The sequence below is a fragment of the Oncorhynchus kisutch genome, linkage group LG29, assembly GCF_002021735.2.
Source record: "Oncorhynchus kisutch isolate 150728-3 linkage group LG29, Okis_V2, whole genome shotgun sequence".
Lineage (NCBI taxonomy): Eukaryota > Metazoa > Chordata > Actinopteri > Salmoniformes > Salmonidae > Oncorhynchus > Oncorhynchus kisutch.
Window position 1 is genome coordinate 8,370,578 of NC_034202.2, and position 12,729 is coordinate 8,383,306.

At 44.4% G+C, this 12,729-nt stretch overlaps 1 protein-coding gene across 1 annotated transcript in view; it reads left to right on the forward strand.

Annotated features, from left to right (window-relative positions):
* The first annotated feature begins 1,395 nt into the window (after positions 1-1,395).
* Positions 1,396-12,729, forward strand: part of LOC109873557 (GDNF family receptor alpha-2-like) — a 74,309-nt gene continuing 62,975 nt past the window's right edge. The window contains exons 1-2 of the mRNA XM_031809591.1: positions 1,396-2,187; positions 7,582-7,881. Coding sequence (XP_031665451.1) covers positions 2,148-2,187; positions 7,582-7,881 — 340 coding nt within the window. The 5' untranslated portion in view covers positions 1,396-2,147. The remainder of the gene's footprint in view (positions 2,188-7,581; positions 7,882-12,729) is intronic.

Here is a 12,729-nt window from a genome sequence, read left to right on the forward strand (position 1 = left end):
GTGTGTGTGTGTGTAGTTGGGATCACTGTTGACCCATCTTATTGTTGTGTGAGTTTCACCCTGCAGCGCAGAAGGCAGTAATGCTATTGGATGTATATTAGCATCAGTGTGTGTGTGTGTGTGTAAGCAGGGTTAGGTAGGTTAGATTCTAAATGTAATCCGTTACTAGTTACCTGTCAAAAATTGTAATCAGTACCATAACTTTTGGATTACCCAAACTCAGTAACATAATCTAATTACTTTCAGTTACTTTCGGATTATTTTCCCTTTAAAACGCATTAGAAGAAGACAAAAAGGATCCATCAAATGCATATGGTGTGTCATCATAATGGTCTCTCACTCAACAAGATCTCATAGTTTTCCTTCAAAATTCGACAAATTATGGATTAACGTCTATTTTTTACAGATTTATTCCGAGAGATTAAGGTTAGGTCTTGGTGGTTTGGGGAACATTCTGCAAACCGCTTGCTAGAGCGTTGTGAACTGCCGCAGCACAGTGGTCTGAGCAGAGCATTTCAGCTCTTAGCATTGTGTTTTACCCAGGGCTGGGCAATTGTTTTTTTTTGTTTTTGGTGAGCACCAAGGCATGCATCGACATGCTCAGGACCTTTTCAAACGTCCACATATTAAGTCTATTTTTAGTGATCAGGCTGTTCTGACTTGTTGTCAGACTGGCTCAGGTGGAACAAACTTAAAGGCCCAATGCAACTGTTTTTATCTCAATATCAAATCATTTCACAGTAACAATTAAGTATCTTACTGTGATTGTTTTCAATCAAAATGATAAAAAAGAAAAATAAATAGCTTTTTAGCAATAGCAAGTATTTAGCTAGTACTGGTTGGGGAGTGGTCTGAGTGGGAGGGTAAAACTGAAAACTAGCTGTTATTGGCAGAGAGGTTTGGAACTCTCATTCTTACAACATTATGAAATCAGTTACTCCCCAACCCTGTGTTTGTGAGTGTATGTCTATTACCCTCACTCGGTTTGATTAATGCCCTACACCACAGGTCATGCACCGTCTCGGTTCACTATAGAATAAGTGTACGTGTGTATAGGGGCCTAAGAGTGTTTGAGTGAGTGTGTGTTGTGTGAAAGACAGCTACTCTCATTGCATTCGTGGTGAAGTGCAGAGCCCATACATTCATGTATGTGAGGAGAGAGAGAGAGAGAGAGAGAGAGAGAGAGAGAGAGAGAGCGAGAGAGCGAGCGAGAGAGCGAGAGACAGAGAGAGAGAGAGAGAGAGCGAGAGACAGAGAGAGAGAGAGAGAGAGAGATTTCCTGCCTCCCTCTGATAGAACAGGAGCTGCTTTTCTCCTGCAGGCGTACTTGAGGCTCCAGGAGTGAATTAGAACTCTCCTAGATCTATTACAGGTTGACTGTCTCCCGGCCAGGCGTGTGTAGGCTACCATCACATAGGCTACATATTCCCGGTCTCGGAAGTTTAATTATTTTAATGACATCTGGACTAAACAGCCATCAGCTGCCCCTGTGAGACGGGAAGAACAACAGAGTTAGAAATAGCATACTGCTTGCTTTCTGACGTCCTTCTCTCCTTCCGTCAACTCCCCCCCCACCCTCTCTCTCATTCTCTTTCTCTTTCGCTCACTCAAGCACACACACCATCCTCCATCACACACTCACAGATGAAAGTTTGACTGCGTGTGGCTAGGATAGAGGATAGAGCGTTTTTAACGGAATCCTCGAATCGAAGTCAGAGAGGAACGGGCACTCTCAAACCTTTTAGCAGACACCGGACATTCAGTCAGTCAAGCAGTTTTCTTGGTCCCACGGCAGGTCTCTGTCTTGCATGGACAAACGTTATTACCTGGGAAACTTTGGATGATTTTCAACAATCGCTCCTTCCAGAGAGGATGTTAACGTTAATGGTCCGTTTCACATGAAAACACTCTGTCTGAGTATGTGTGTCTGTGTAGCCTGTGTGTATGGTATCAAATGAGGACCTGCGTGTGTTTGTTTTTGGTTTCGTCCGGCACGGCTGTGGTTTTTGGATTATTAACCGGTGAGGAGCAGTGTTAGAGATGTTTCTCTGTTTTAACGATTTACCAATTTATCTAGCCGTTAACGGCTGACCCGGAAAGTCCACATTCTGCCTCGTGACTTCGGGATTACTGCTCTGGAACCTGCAATGATTCTGTTGAACGTTTTCAGCGTGCTGTTTCTGCTGGGTGAGTACACACACACACACACACACACACACACACACACACACACACACACACACACACACACACACACACACACACACACACACACACACACACACACACACACACACAATGGCCAAACATTCAGTTAGGGACATACCAATAGCTCATGCCTCCACACTAAACAATTAGGGTTCTTTGGGAAGCGTGGTGGTTTTATGTGGATCTTCAACAGTTTTTTATTGTTCACAAAAAGGTGCTTTGCTCTTTTAGTGATAATTAAAATATAGGGGAGGTGGCTAATTAGCATGTTTGGGGGCGTAGTTTTGTCACAGCTCTTTTTGTGCAATCGTGAGTGATAGTGTCATTCCAATGTATTTTAGTGTTGTGTTATGCCATTCCATATTATAAGATGGTGTATAGCGAGATGACACAAGGCAGAAAGAAGAGCACAATGTTTCAAACCCAGACCGAAATACAAGCAGAGAACTTTCTCCTTTGAGTCAAACTGGAGACATAATTACATGTTACTCTCCTGAAAACCCTGAGCAGTCGACGGAGAGTGAACTCTCTGAAATGTTACCTGACAGAAGTGAGGTGAAGGCTTCTGAGCCTCAACGCAATGACGAGGAAAATGTCCAGTATGACTCTGGCCCCGTGGGAGTACGTCTTGTGAAGAATGCGGATCCATTCCTTTTGGCCGATCTGTTTGTGGTATCAGGCTGGGTGAAGAAGGGTTTGGGTTTTGTCAAGAAGTTAACTTTTTGTGCGTCTGCTGGTCAGGGGGAGAAGGAGGGAGAGGACAGAGTGAGGGTGGGGTTGACGCGCTATGTGTTTCAGGATGAGGGTTGTGTCCTTCTTTGCTCTCTGGAGTAGAGTGCCGCTGAAAGGAGTGATAACTGGGGTGGCAGTTGAGTGTTGAAGTGAAGTTGAGGATCCCCGGTGTCTGTAGTAAAGGACCAATGCACTACCTTCGTGAACATTTTTTGAATAGATTTTTTAGGAGGTGCTGCAGCACCCTCAGCACCCCCGGCTAAAATGGCCAGAACCCCAGAAGATTGAATTGGTGGAAGCAGCAGAGATGTTTTTGGGTGTCAGAGATTTTAGTGCAGAAAAACTGCAGGGGGTTTTGAGAGATGGGGTTCCAGCCTCCCAGGGCGACGGCCTGGTGTAGGATCTGTTAGGGCCAAAGTAGTGGAAGGGAGTGGTGGGGTGTGTTGCTGATAGTGGTAATTATATATGGCATTAGATGGTGGTGAAACTTTGTTAACTTTCCATTTAAAAAAAATTGAGACCATATGTGCAATGCACTATCCGAACTGTGAAAGGCAGCAAAGTGTCTAGTCTGACAGAAAACCACATGAATAAGAGTAGTATTACTTTTTATATATGACTATGACCAGTGACAGTATCTTGTGAAAGACTCATGTATTGCCTTGTGTCAATTGAAAACGATTGACTAAATCATTTAGAACTGTATGAACATGGTTCTTCATAGAACCTTCAAAAAAGGGTTCCACCATGGTTACAAGACAAACAACCGCTATCTGGTACTATTTAGAACCATACTTTTTGTGTGTGCACCTGGTGCCTTGCTGCTGCTAGGGAAGGTTTGTGATCTAAAGGGATTTTGGTAAAAGTAGAATGTAGAGCCTATTATTTGTTAATTATGTGACCTGATGTAGTAAGCATCTAAAGGTGATTCAGGGTAATATATATCAAACATAGTTCTTTAGATGGTAAAATATGAAGAGATGTTCAAGCTCTCCCGTCTGGTAGAAGCTGCTTGCTAAAGTGTGTGTGCATGTGAATCTGGTTACCGCTGTGTCTGACGACTGCATGGGCTCGCGCGGCAGAACTGTCCTTGGTGCTGAAATCTGTTCACGGTCGTGGCACTAGCCTGTGGTGTGTCACATTTTTGCCTTCCACGTGCTACCTGCATGTTTGTCTAGTCAGGCACACTGTGTAATCGCTATGAGTTTTTTATAGATTAATCTAGAACCCATTACTCACAAATCCAGAAGTTTACACAGTTTTCCCATATTTACATTATTGATATTTTTGTCATGTTTTGAGGTGATCTAAAACAGGAGAGAAGAGGGAAATGGGGAGGGGTGAGAGAGAGAGAGAGAGAGAGAGAGAGGGGGGGGGGGGAGAGATTGGGATAGAGAGGACAGGAGGGAATGGATAGGAGTGGAGAAGGGAGAGGAGAGTAGAGGATGTGAGGAGAGAGGCTAGAAGGATGGAAGAGGTGGAGGATAGAGGAGAGGTTATTTCCCCTGACAGTATTTGACACGTTCAGAGAACTCCCCTGTAAACAGCATGTAGCCAGCTCTACACTGCTACCACACATACACCAGTAGCGTAGCCAGAAATTCATTGCAGAAATGTTGTTTGCACAGTTCACAATTGGCTCGGCAGGCCTCTCAGTTTAACTGTATCCCATCCAGGATATCGGCTGAACTAATTGGGGTGGTGGGGGAACTAATAGTCTGATTCGTGACAATATTATTAATAGCCTATATTCATTGTCAAATCATGAGTGAAGATGCTGATGTACAGCGTGTGCATTTGAGGCAGCAAACAAAGACATGCTTTTTTTTATATACCAAAATGTGAATTCTTCACATCAAGTTCCATGCAGTCCAGACCTCTTGAATTAGATGTAAAGCTGTCCTATCAGACATCTATCAGAAGAGAGTCTCAGGTTCACAATGCACATACGCGTTGATTTTAGAATCAGTGTTCCACAGGTATAAAATACAGGAGTGTTGACTGTGATTAAGGCAATGGACTATGAGCTGTCTTATTTGCTAACTGAACAAATTCAGAAGCACAGTGACATCATTTCCTCAATGCGCAATAAATCCGCAATAAATCAATTTAATACACCGTCACAAAGAAATGTGTGATTTCGTTTAGGCAGGTCTTTAAGGAAGCTTATGGTGCAAAATATATATGTGTTTAAAATGAACATAAAGGCCAATCAGATCAGATTTTTGTTGCATTAGATTAGGCATGCACTCTCTTACACCAAACAAAGGTCATGATAATAGGCTACAATGTACAGCACAGTAAACCAGTGCAACATACAGGAAATAAACAGGGGGGAAAAATAACATAGAACTGCCATCATTGTCAGACTCACAGTCACAGCAGAAGATGACAGAGCTTGGTGTTGAACTTTGAAATGATATCGTCATAAGCCAAAGACTCAGTTCTCCTTCAAAAGAGAGCAGTGACACATTGTTCAAGCGCCCTGTGAGTATGGATGCCCTGTTGCACGCTTTGATCCGATTGACAGTGGAGAATAGACATTCTACAGTGTAGCTGGTGATAGGCAGAGTGATTACGTCTCGAGGAAGCCTGTTCATGTTGGGGAAAATGTATTTGGGACAGGTATCAAGCACCACGATGAGTGTCTTGCAATGTAGATGGGGAGGCAGGGTAGCCTAGTGGTTAGAGCGTTGGACTAGTAACCGGAAGGTTGCTAGTCCCCGAGCTGACAAGGTACAAATCTGTCGTTCTGCCCCTGAACAGGCAGTTAACCCACTGTTCCGAGGCCGTCAATGAAAATAAGAATTTGTTCTTAAATGACTTTCCTAGTTAAAGAAAATAAAATGTTAAGCTGTCCTATCAGGGCTCATCAGAGTTCCATTCTTGGGTTGTTGCTCCAGTTGGTTTTTTTTATCTCGGGGTGCAAGTTAATTAAGAGCCTCCTGGTTTTCGTGGTGCCCACGCAATAGCATGTACTGCTTGGCACATAAAAGCACAATACCTCTTACAGCTTCGATGTGTGCTCGACTCCTTTCAATGTAAGATGCTGCACATGCCTCTGTTGACCTGCTTAAGAATATTTCCACATCTTGACTGATGCCATTCTTCGAAGGCTGTGGCTCTGGCCACTGCAGCCATGTATGCGTTGCTAGCTTCACCTCTTAAAGATCCGTCCCTTTTTTTTCAATTATCGCCTAAAATGACAAACACAAATCTAACTGCCCGTAGCTCAGGTCCTAATGCAAGGATATGCATATTCTTGAAACCATTTGAAAGGAACCACTTTGAAGTTAATGTAGGAGAATATAACACATTAAATCTGGTAAAAGATAATACAAAGAAAAATACATTTTTTGTGTGTTTTTTATTGTACCATCATCTTCAAAATGCAAGAGAAAGGCCATAATGTATTATTCCAGCCCAGGTTCAGTTTGGATTTAGGCCTCTAGGTGGCAGCAGTGTATGTGCAAAGTGTTGGACTGATCCAATGAACCATTGCATTTCTTTTCAACATTTTGTGCCAAGACTGCCCAAATGTGCCAAATTGGTTTATTAATACATTTTTAAGTTCATAACTGTGCACTCTCCTCAAACTACAGCATGGCATTCTTTCACTGTAATAGCTACTGTAAATTGGACAGTGCAGTTAGATTAACAAGAATTAAAGTTTTCTGCCAATATCAGATATATCTATGTCCTGGGAAATGTTCTTGTTACTTACAACCTCATGCTAATCACATTAGCCTATGTTAGCTCAACCGTATCGCTGGGGACCCACCGATCCTGTAGAGGTTTTAACACAAAACTGTCTGATATGCTTCAAATCTTTAACACCAATCTTAATGAACCAATCCTCCATATCCACATCAGGAAAAAGGCTGACTTTCTGGCTATACAAAGCATCTCCTGATATATTATATATTTCATCCCTTGAAATGATTCTATCCTTGCCCATAATCGTTAGTGTTGCAGGGAACACTGGCAGTTTGTGCTGGGAAGCAGGCTCGTGTATTGCATGTCTGCAGGTTCTGATGAAGCCGGGGCAAGGGCTGTGGCCGAAGGAACTGAAACCAGGGAAGTGGTTTCAGTTCCTTCAGCTTCGGGGTCAGTCGTTGGTGACTTCAGGGGTCAGTCTTTGGTGGCTTCGAGGTCAGTCGTTGATGGGTTCGGCTTCGCAGTCAGTTGTTGGTGGCTTCAGCTTCGGGGTCAGTCGTTGGTGGCTTCGGGGGTTAGTCGTTGGTGGCTTCGGCTTCGGGGTCAGTCATTGGTGGCTTCGGGGGCAGTCTTAGTGGCATTGGATTCGGAGTCAGCCATTGGAGGCTTCAGCTTCTAGGTCAGTCATTGGTCGCTTCGGGTTCGGGGTCAGTCGTTGGTGGCTTCAGGATCTGTCGTTGGTGGCGCTATAAGATGCTCGGGAGGAGACCGCCTATTCTCCTCTTCTATATGCGGTCGCTTCAAAGGTTTGAACAGTGAGGTTTGTTTGTCAATTTTACTTGTTTTTGTTAGTCAAGTTGGCTAGTGAGACTATAATTACGATCTTACCCCCCCAGATGCTGTGTGGGTATGGGGTGTTAGTGTCAGGGTTAACGAGTATTAACATCATGATTGATCATTATTCCTCTTCTCTCTCTGCTGCAGGGTGTGTTTGTGTGGTGTGTGTGTGTGGACATGGATGGAGGGAGTCCCTGGAGTGTGTGCGGGCATTAGAGCTGTGTAACGGGGACAGCCAGTGCAGCTCCAGCTACAGGATTATGCGTCAGTGCCTGTCAGGCGGGGCGCGGGATCGCCAAACCATGCTGGCTAGCAGGGAGTGCCAGGGTGCCATAGAGGTCCTACAGGATTCGTCGCTCTACAACTGTCGCTGTAAGAGAGGCATGAAGAAAGAACTACAGTGTCTGCAGAACTACTGGAGTATACACCAGGGTCTGACAGAAACCGGTGAGTTACCTGGGCTACGCACAAGGAGGGAGGGGGTTGCCTGGAGTGCATCTGCTGGCTCAGAACTCAATGCTCCCTTTGTGTTTGTGTGTATTGTGTGTGTGTTCACGGTGGCTCCACACACACACACACACACACACACACACACGTATGCACACACACACACACAAACTCTCTCTCTTTCTGGGCACGGGTAGCTGGCCTAGTTTAGTGGTTGCGGCAGTAGGCCTCATTAAGGAGTTTCTCTCTTTGTTCTCCCTTCCTCTCTGGACGTTTGCTGCCAACACAAACCCACAAACACATGAACACACATATGACAATGCACAAACACACACACACACACACACACTCAAGGGCATACACACTCTCCCCCTCAGCATGACTGGTGGCACACAGAGCTCAAGGGCACAGACAGAGACTGTTATCAGATATAATACATTTGTCACTGTGGCTTCCTGTTTTGCCCATAAAGAAAAATTTAAATGCTGTGTTTATATAAGCATCCCAGCTTTGTGTGTGTGTGTGTGGGGGGGGGGGGGGGTCTGTATTATACTCTAGTATTTTCAGAAATATACTGGCTCACTAAACAAATAGAGGGAGGAGAGGAGAGGAATGGAGAAGACAATGAGGTGAAGAGAGGTGAAGAGGAGAGGAATGGAAAGGAATGCGTGACAACAAACAACAAATATATAAAGATAACTCTATTCCATTACTCAACCATATGAAAACAGATCTAATTACATTGAATAATCTTCCCATAAATTGTACAGGTAGAATGAACCTCTTTACAATGTCTTTGTGTTTACTTTCAGTAAGTAATACCAATTACCCCACCGAAGTATACCTGGTCATAAGACTTTTTTGGGCAAATGAAACTAATAGAATGAAAAGGAAAGTTTTACATCTTCCTAGGTCAGAGGGTTCCAGACTTGGAATTATATCAACTCTCTACCCAGGGCTTTTACTTGTGACATATCGTTGAATGCACTAATGAGGAACAATGCTTACATCTTCATCCCCAGAATCGTTTCACGTGTCTATTTTCAAAAGATAAAGCTAAGAACATTAACAACGTCATAGTATAACAATATGGAAGAAAATGAAATGTATTCTACAAGAACCAATATCACTTCCTAAAAACACAACCTTATGGAACTATCGTTTGGATAGCTTTTCAGAATTCACCGATTGTCACGCCCTGGCCATAGAGAGGTTTTCATTCTCTATTTTGGTTTGGCCAGGGTGTGACTAGGGTTGGCATTCTAGTTTCTTTATTTCTATGTTGGTGTGGTTCCCAATGAGAGGTAGCTGTCTATCGTTGTCTCTGATTGGGGATCATATATAAGTTGTCCTTTTTTGTTTGGGTTTTGTGGGTAGTTGTTTTCTGTTTTTAGTGTCTGCACCTGACAGGACTGTTTCGGTTTTCCCTCTTTGTTATTTTGTTTGAGTGTTTTGAGTATTACATTTATCATGAACACTTACCACACTGCGTTTTGGTCCACTCCTTCATACGACGATCGTTACAGAACTACCCACCAAAAAAGGACCAAGCCGCGTGTTCAAGAGGAACAGGGATCCTGGGCCCGGGAGAAAAGAGAGTGGAGGACATCCTGGACCTGGGAGGAGGTTATGGCAGGGGACAATACCCTGCCATGGAAACAAGTGGAAACAGCGAAAGAGGAACGGTGACGATACGAGGGGACACGGCTAGCACGGAAACCCGAGAGGCAGCTCCAAAAAGATTTGGGGAGGGGGCACATGAGGAGAGTGGCAGGGAGTCCAGGGTTCAGACCTGAGCCAACTCCTCGTGTTTACCGTGGGGAGCGTGTGACTTGTCAGGCACCATGTTATGCAATGATGCGCACGGTGTCTCCAGTGCGCATTCACAGCGCAGTGCGTCCTGTGCCAGCTCCCCGCATTTGCAGGGCGAAAATAAACATCCAGCCAGGACGGGTTGTGCCAGCTCTACGCTCCAGACCTCCAGTGCACCTCCACAGTCCAGTGCGTCCTGTGCCTCCAACCCGCACTCCCCCTGAGGTGCGTGTCATCAGCCCGGTGCCACCTGTACCGGTCCCATGCATCAGGCCTCCAGTGCGCCTCCACAGTCCAGTACGTCCTGTGCCTCTTCCCCACACTGCCCTGAGGTGCGTGTCTTCAGCCCAGTGCCACCTTTACCGGTCCCACGCATAAGGCCTGCAGTGGACCTCCACAGGCCAGAGCTTCCGGCGACAGTTCCCAGACCAGAGCTTCCGGCGACAGTTCCCAATCTTTCCGGTGACGCTTCCCAGTTCCCAGTCCTTCCGGCGATGATTCACAGTCCGGAACCTTCAACGACGGGCCACAGTCCGGAACCTCCAGCGACGGTCCCCAGTCCGGAACCTCCAGCGACGGTCCCTAGTCCGGAACCTCCAGCGATGGTCCCCAGTCCGGAGCCTCCAGCGACGATCGTTACACCGATAAATTGTTCCGCATGGAAAACTAAAGGCATAGAAACCATGAATGACATGAATTAAAAGGTAATTTTGGACTGAACAATGTACATAGGTTCAAATACAGTGCATTCAGAAAATGTTCAGACCCCATGACTTTTTCCACATTTTGTTACAGCCTTATTCTAAAATTAATTGAATAAAATGTTTTCCTCATCAATCTACACACAATACCCCATAATGACGAAACAAAAACATATATTTTTTAAATTGTTGCAAATTTATTAAAAATAAAAAACAAAAATACCTTGAGGTCAGGTGCATCCTGTTCCCTTTGATCATCCTTCAGATGATTCTACAACTTCATTGGAGTCCACCTGTGATAAATTCAATTGATTGGACATGATTTGGAAAGGTACACACCAGTCTACATAAGGTCCTACGGTTGACAGTGCATGTCAGAGCAAAAAGTATTGATCTGTGGAAGGGAACCAAAACATTTCTGCAGCATTGAAGGTCCCCAAGAACACAGTGGCCTCCATCATTCTGAAATGGAAGAAGTTTGGAACCACCAAGACTCTTCCTAGAGCTGGCTGCCTGGCCAAACTGACCAATCAGGGGAGATGGTCCTTGGTCAGGGAGGTGACCAATAAGCCGATGGTCACTCTGGCAGAGCTCCAGAGCTCTTCTGTGGAGATGGGAGAACCTTCCAGAAGGACAACCATCTCTGCAGCACTCCACCAATCAGGACTTTATGGTAGAGTGACCAGACGGAAGCCACTCCTCAGTAAAAGTGAGAGACTAGTCAAGATCGAGGGAAAGATGAATGGAGCATAGTACAGAGAGGTCCTTGATAAACCTGCTCCAGAGCTTTCAGACTGGCGTGATGGTTCACCTTCCAACTGGACAATGACCTTAAGCACACAGCCAAATAGCTATGCAGTGACACTCCCCATCCAACCTGACAGAGAAAAATGGGAGAAACTCCCCAAATACAGGTGTGCCAATCTTATTTTAGTCAGAAAATAATGTCCATATGATACCTTGCAGAGAGCCTATCCAATTGAAAATCTCTTAGAAAAAAATATAAACTATTGGAACCCAGACTTAAAAAGAACTGATGTTCCCACAAGAGGGAAAGTTGCAGCATAACTAACAAAATGACAGTAAAACATTTAATCAAGTATAAACTAATGTAGAGAATTTATAACATGAGACTAAATGTACAAATGTTACAGCACAACGGCAGAGTCATGCCTTTAGTGTAAAACTAATAATGACTCAATAATCCATGCTTTCTGGGAATGCTATAAAGACCAGAAGTTGTGGGCGGAGCTGTCCATTTGTATGTAAACATACTTTTAATCCATCTGTCTGCATGGGGGTGTCAAATTATGTATTATTTACATTTTGAAAAGCATGGGCTTGGTAATGTTCTCTAGTTGTGCCGTGATTGGTTCAGTGTTCTGTCACACATGGGATAACTACATTACCGCAAAATCCACAGGGAAAGTTCGAAAGTTCAAGCCCCTTGGATGCTGCCATAGATTTACATTAGAAGTGCCCCTCCAAGAAGGCTCAAAGTCATTAACCACAGAGAAAATAAGGTCAAATCACGCTGTGTCTACCGTAGATTTGATTTGGCTAATCATGTCAACATTATTCCTTTGAAATCTTAGCTAGCAAGCTAGACAAGCAGTCATCATTATGAATCAAGTCGACAGTGTATTGGCAAATCCTTTTCAATCCTTGTCATATGACGAGAAATTATAGATTACATTTATCGGTGCTCATCGGCCATTGAACATAAACATTACACAGCAAGTAGGAAATCGCAAATTCAACAATTAGTGGTTTGGAAGGAATCAGTGGCTAGCTGTAAGCATTGCAAAGCAATCACTAGCCTGCTCTTCGGTGGAGAGGGTGTGTGGTCTAAGTCTGGTTTAAGGGTCTCTTTTCTAAGCTTAAAATGATAAACATTCACATGCATCACCATGGGCCAGAAAAGGTTAAATATATTGGCCATGCTGTCAATCCAGCATGACTTCGCCCATGTTCAAAACAATGCAAACTCTGAACTGGGAAATCTCAGATGGGAACCATAATGACTCTAAGAACCCTTTCAGCTCTTCCATGCTTCTTTACAGTTCACAAAATGGTTCTTTGCTCTTTTAGTGATAATTCAAATGTAGGGGAGGCGGCTCATTCTAATATTTTGGGGCATGGTTTGCTCAGGCAGGTAGGTAACCCGTGATACAAGTCAGTATTCAATGTCCATCCATGTCTGAGGACGTTGGGAGATGATGTGGAAACCGGCGACAAGGGGCAACAGTGAGCACTGTTACCTTCAATTAGGAGTCGTGGACGGGGACGTGGACTGGAACTGGAACGGTGGACGGGCATAAGAATCTGCTTCTGT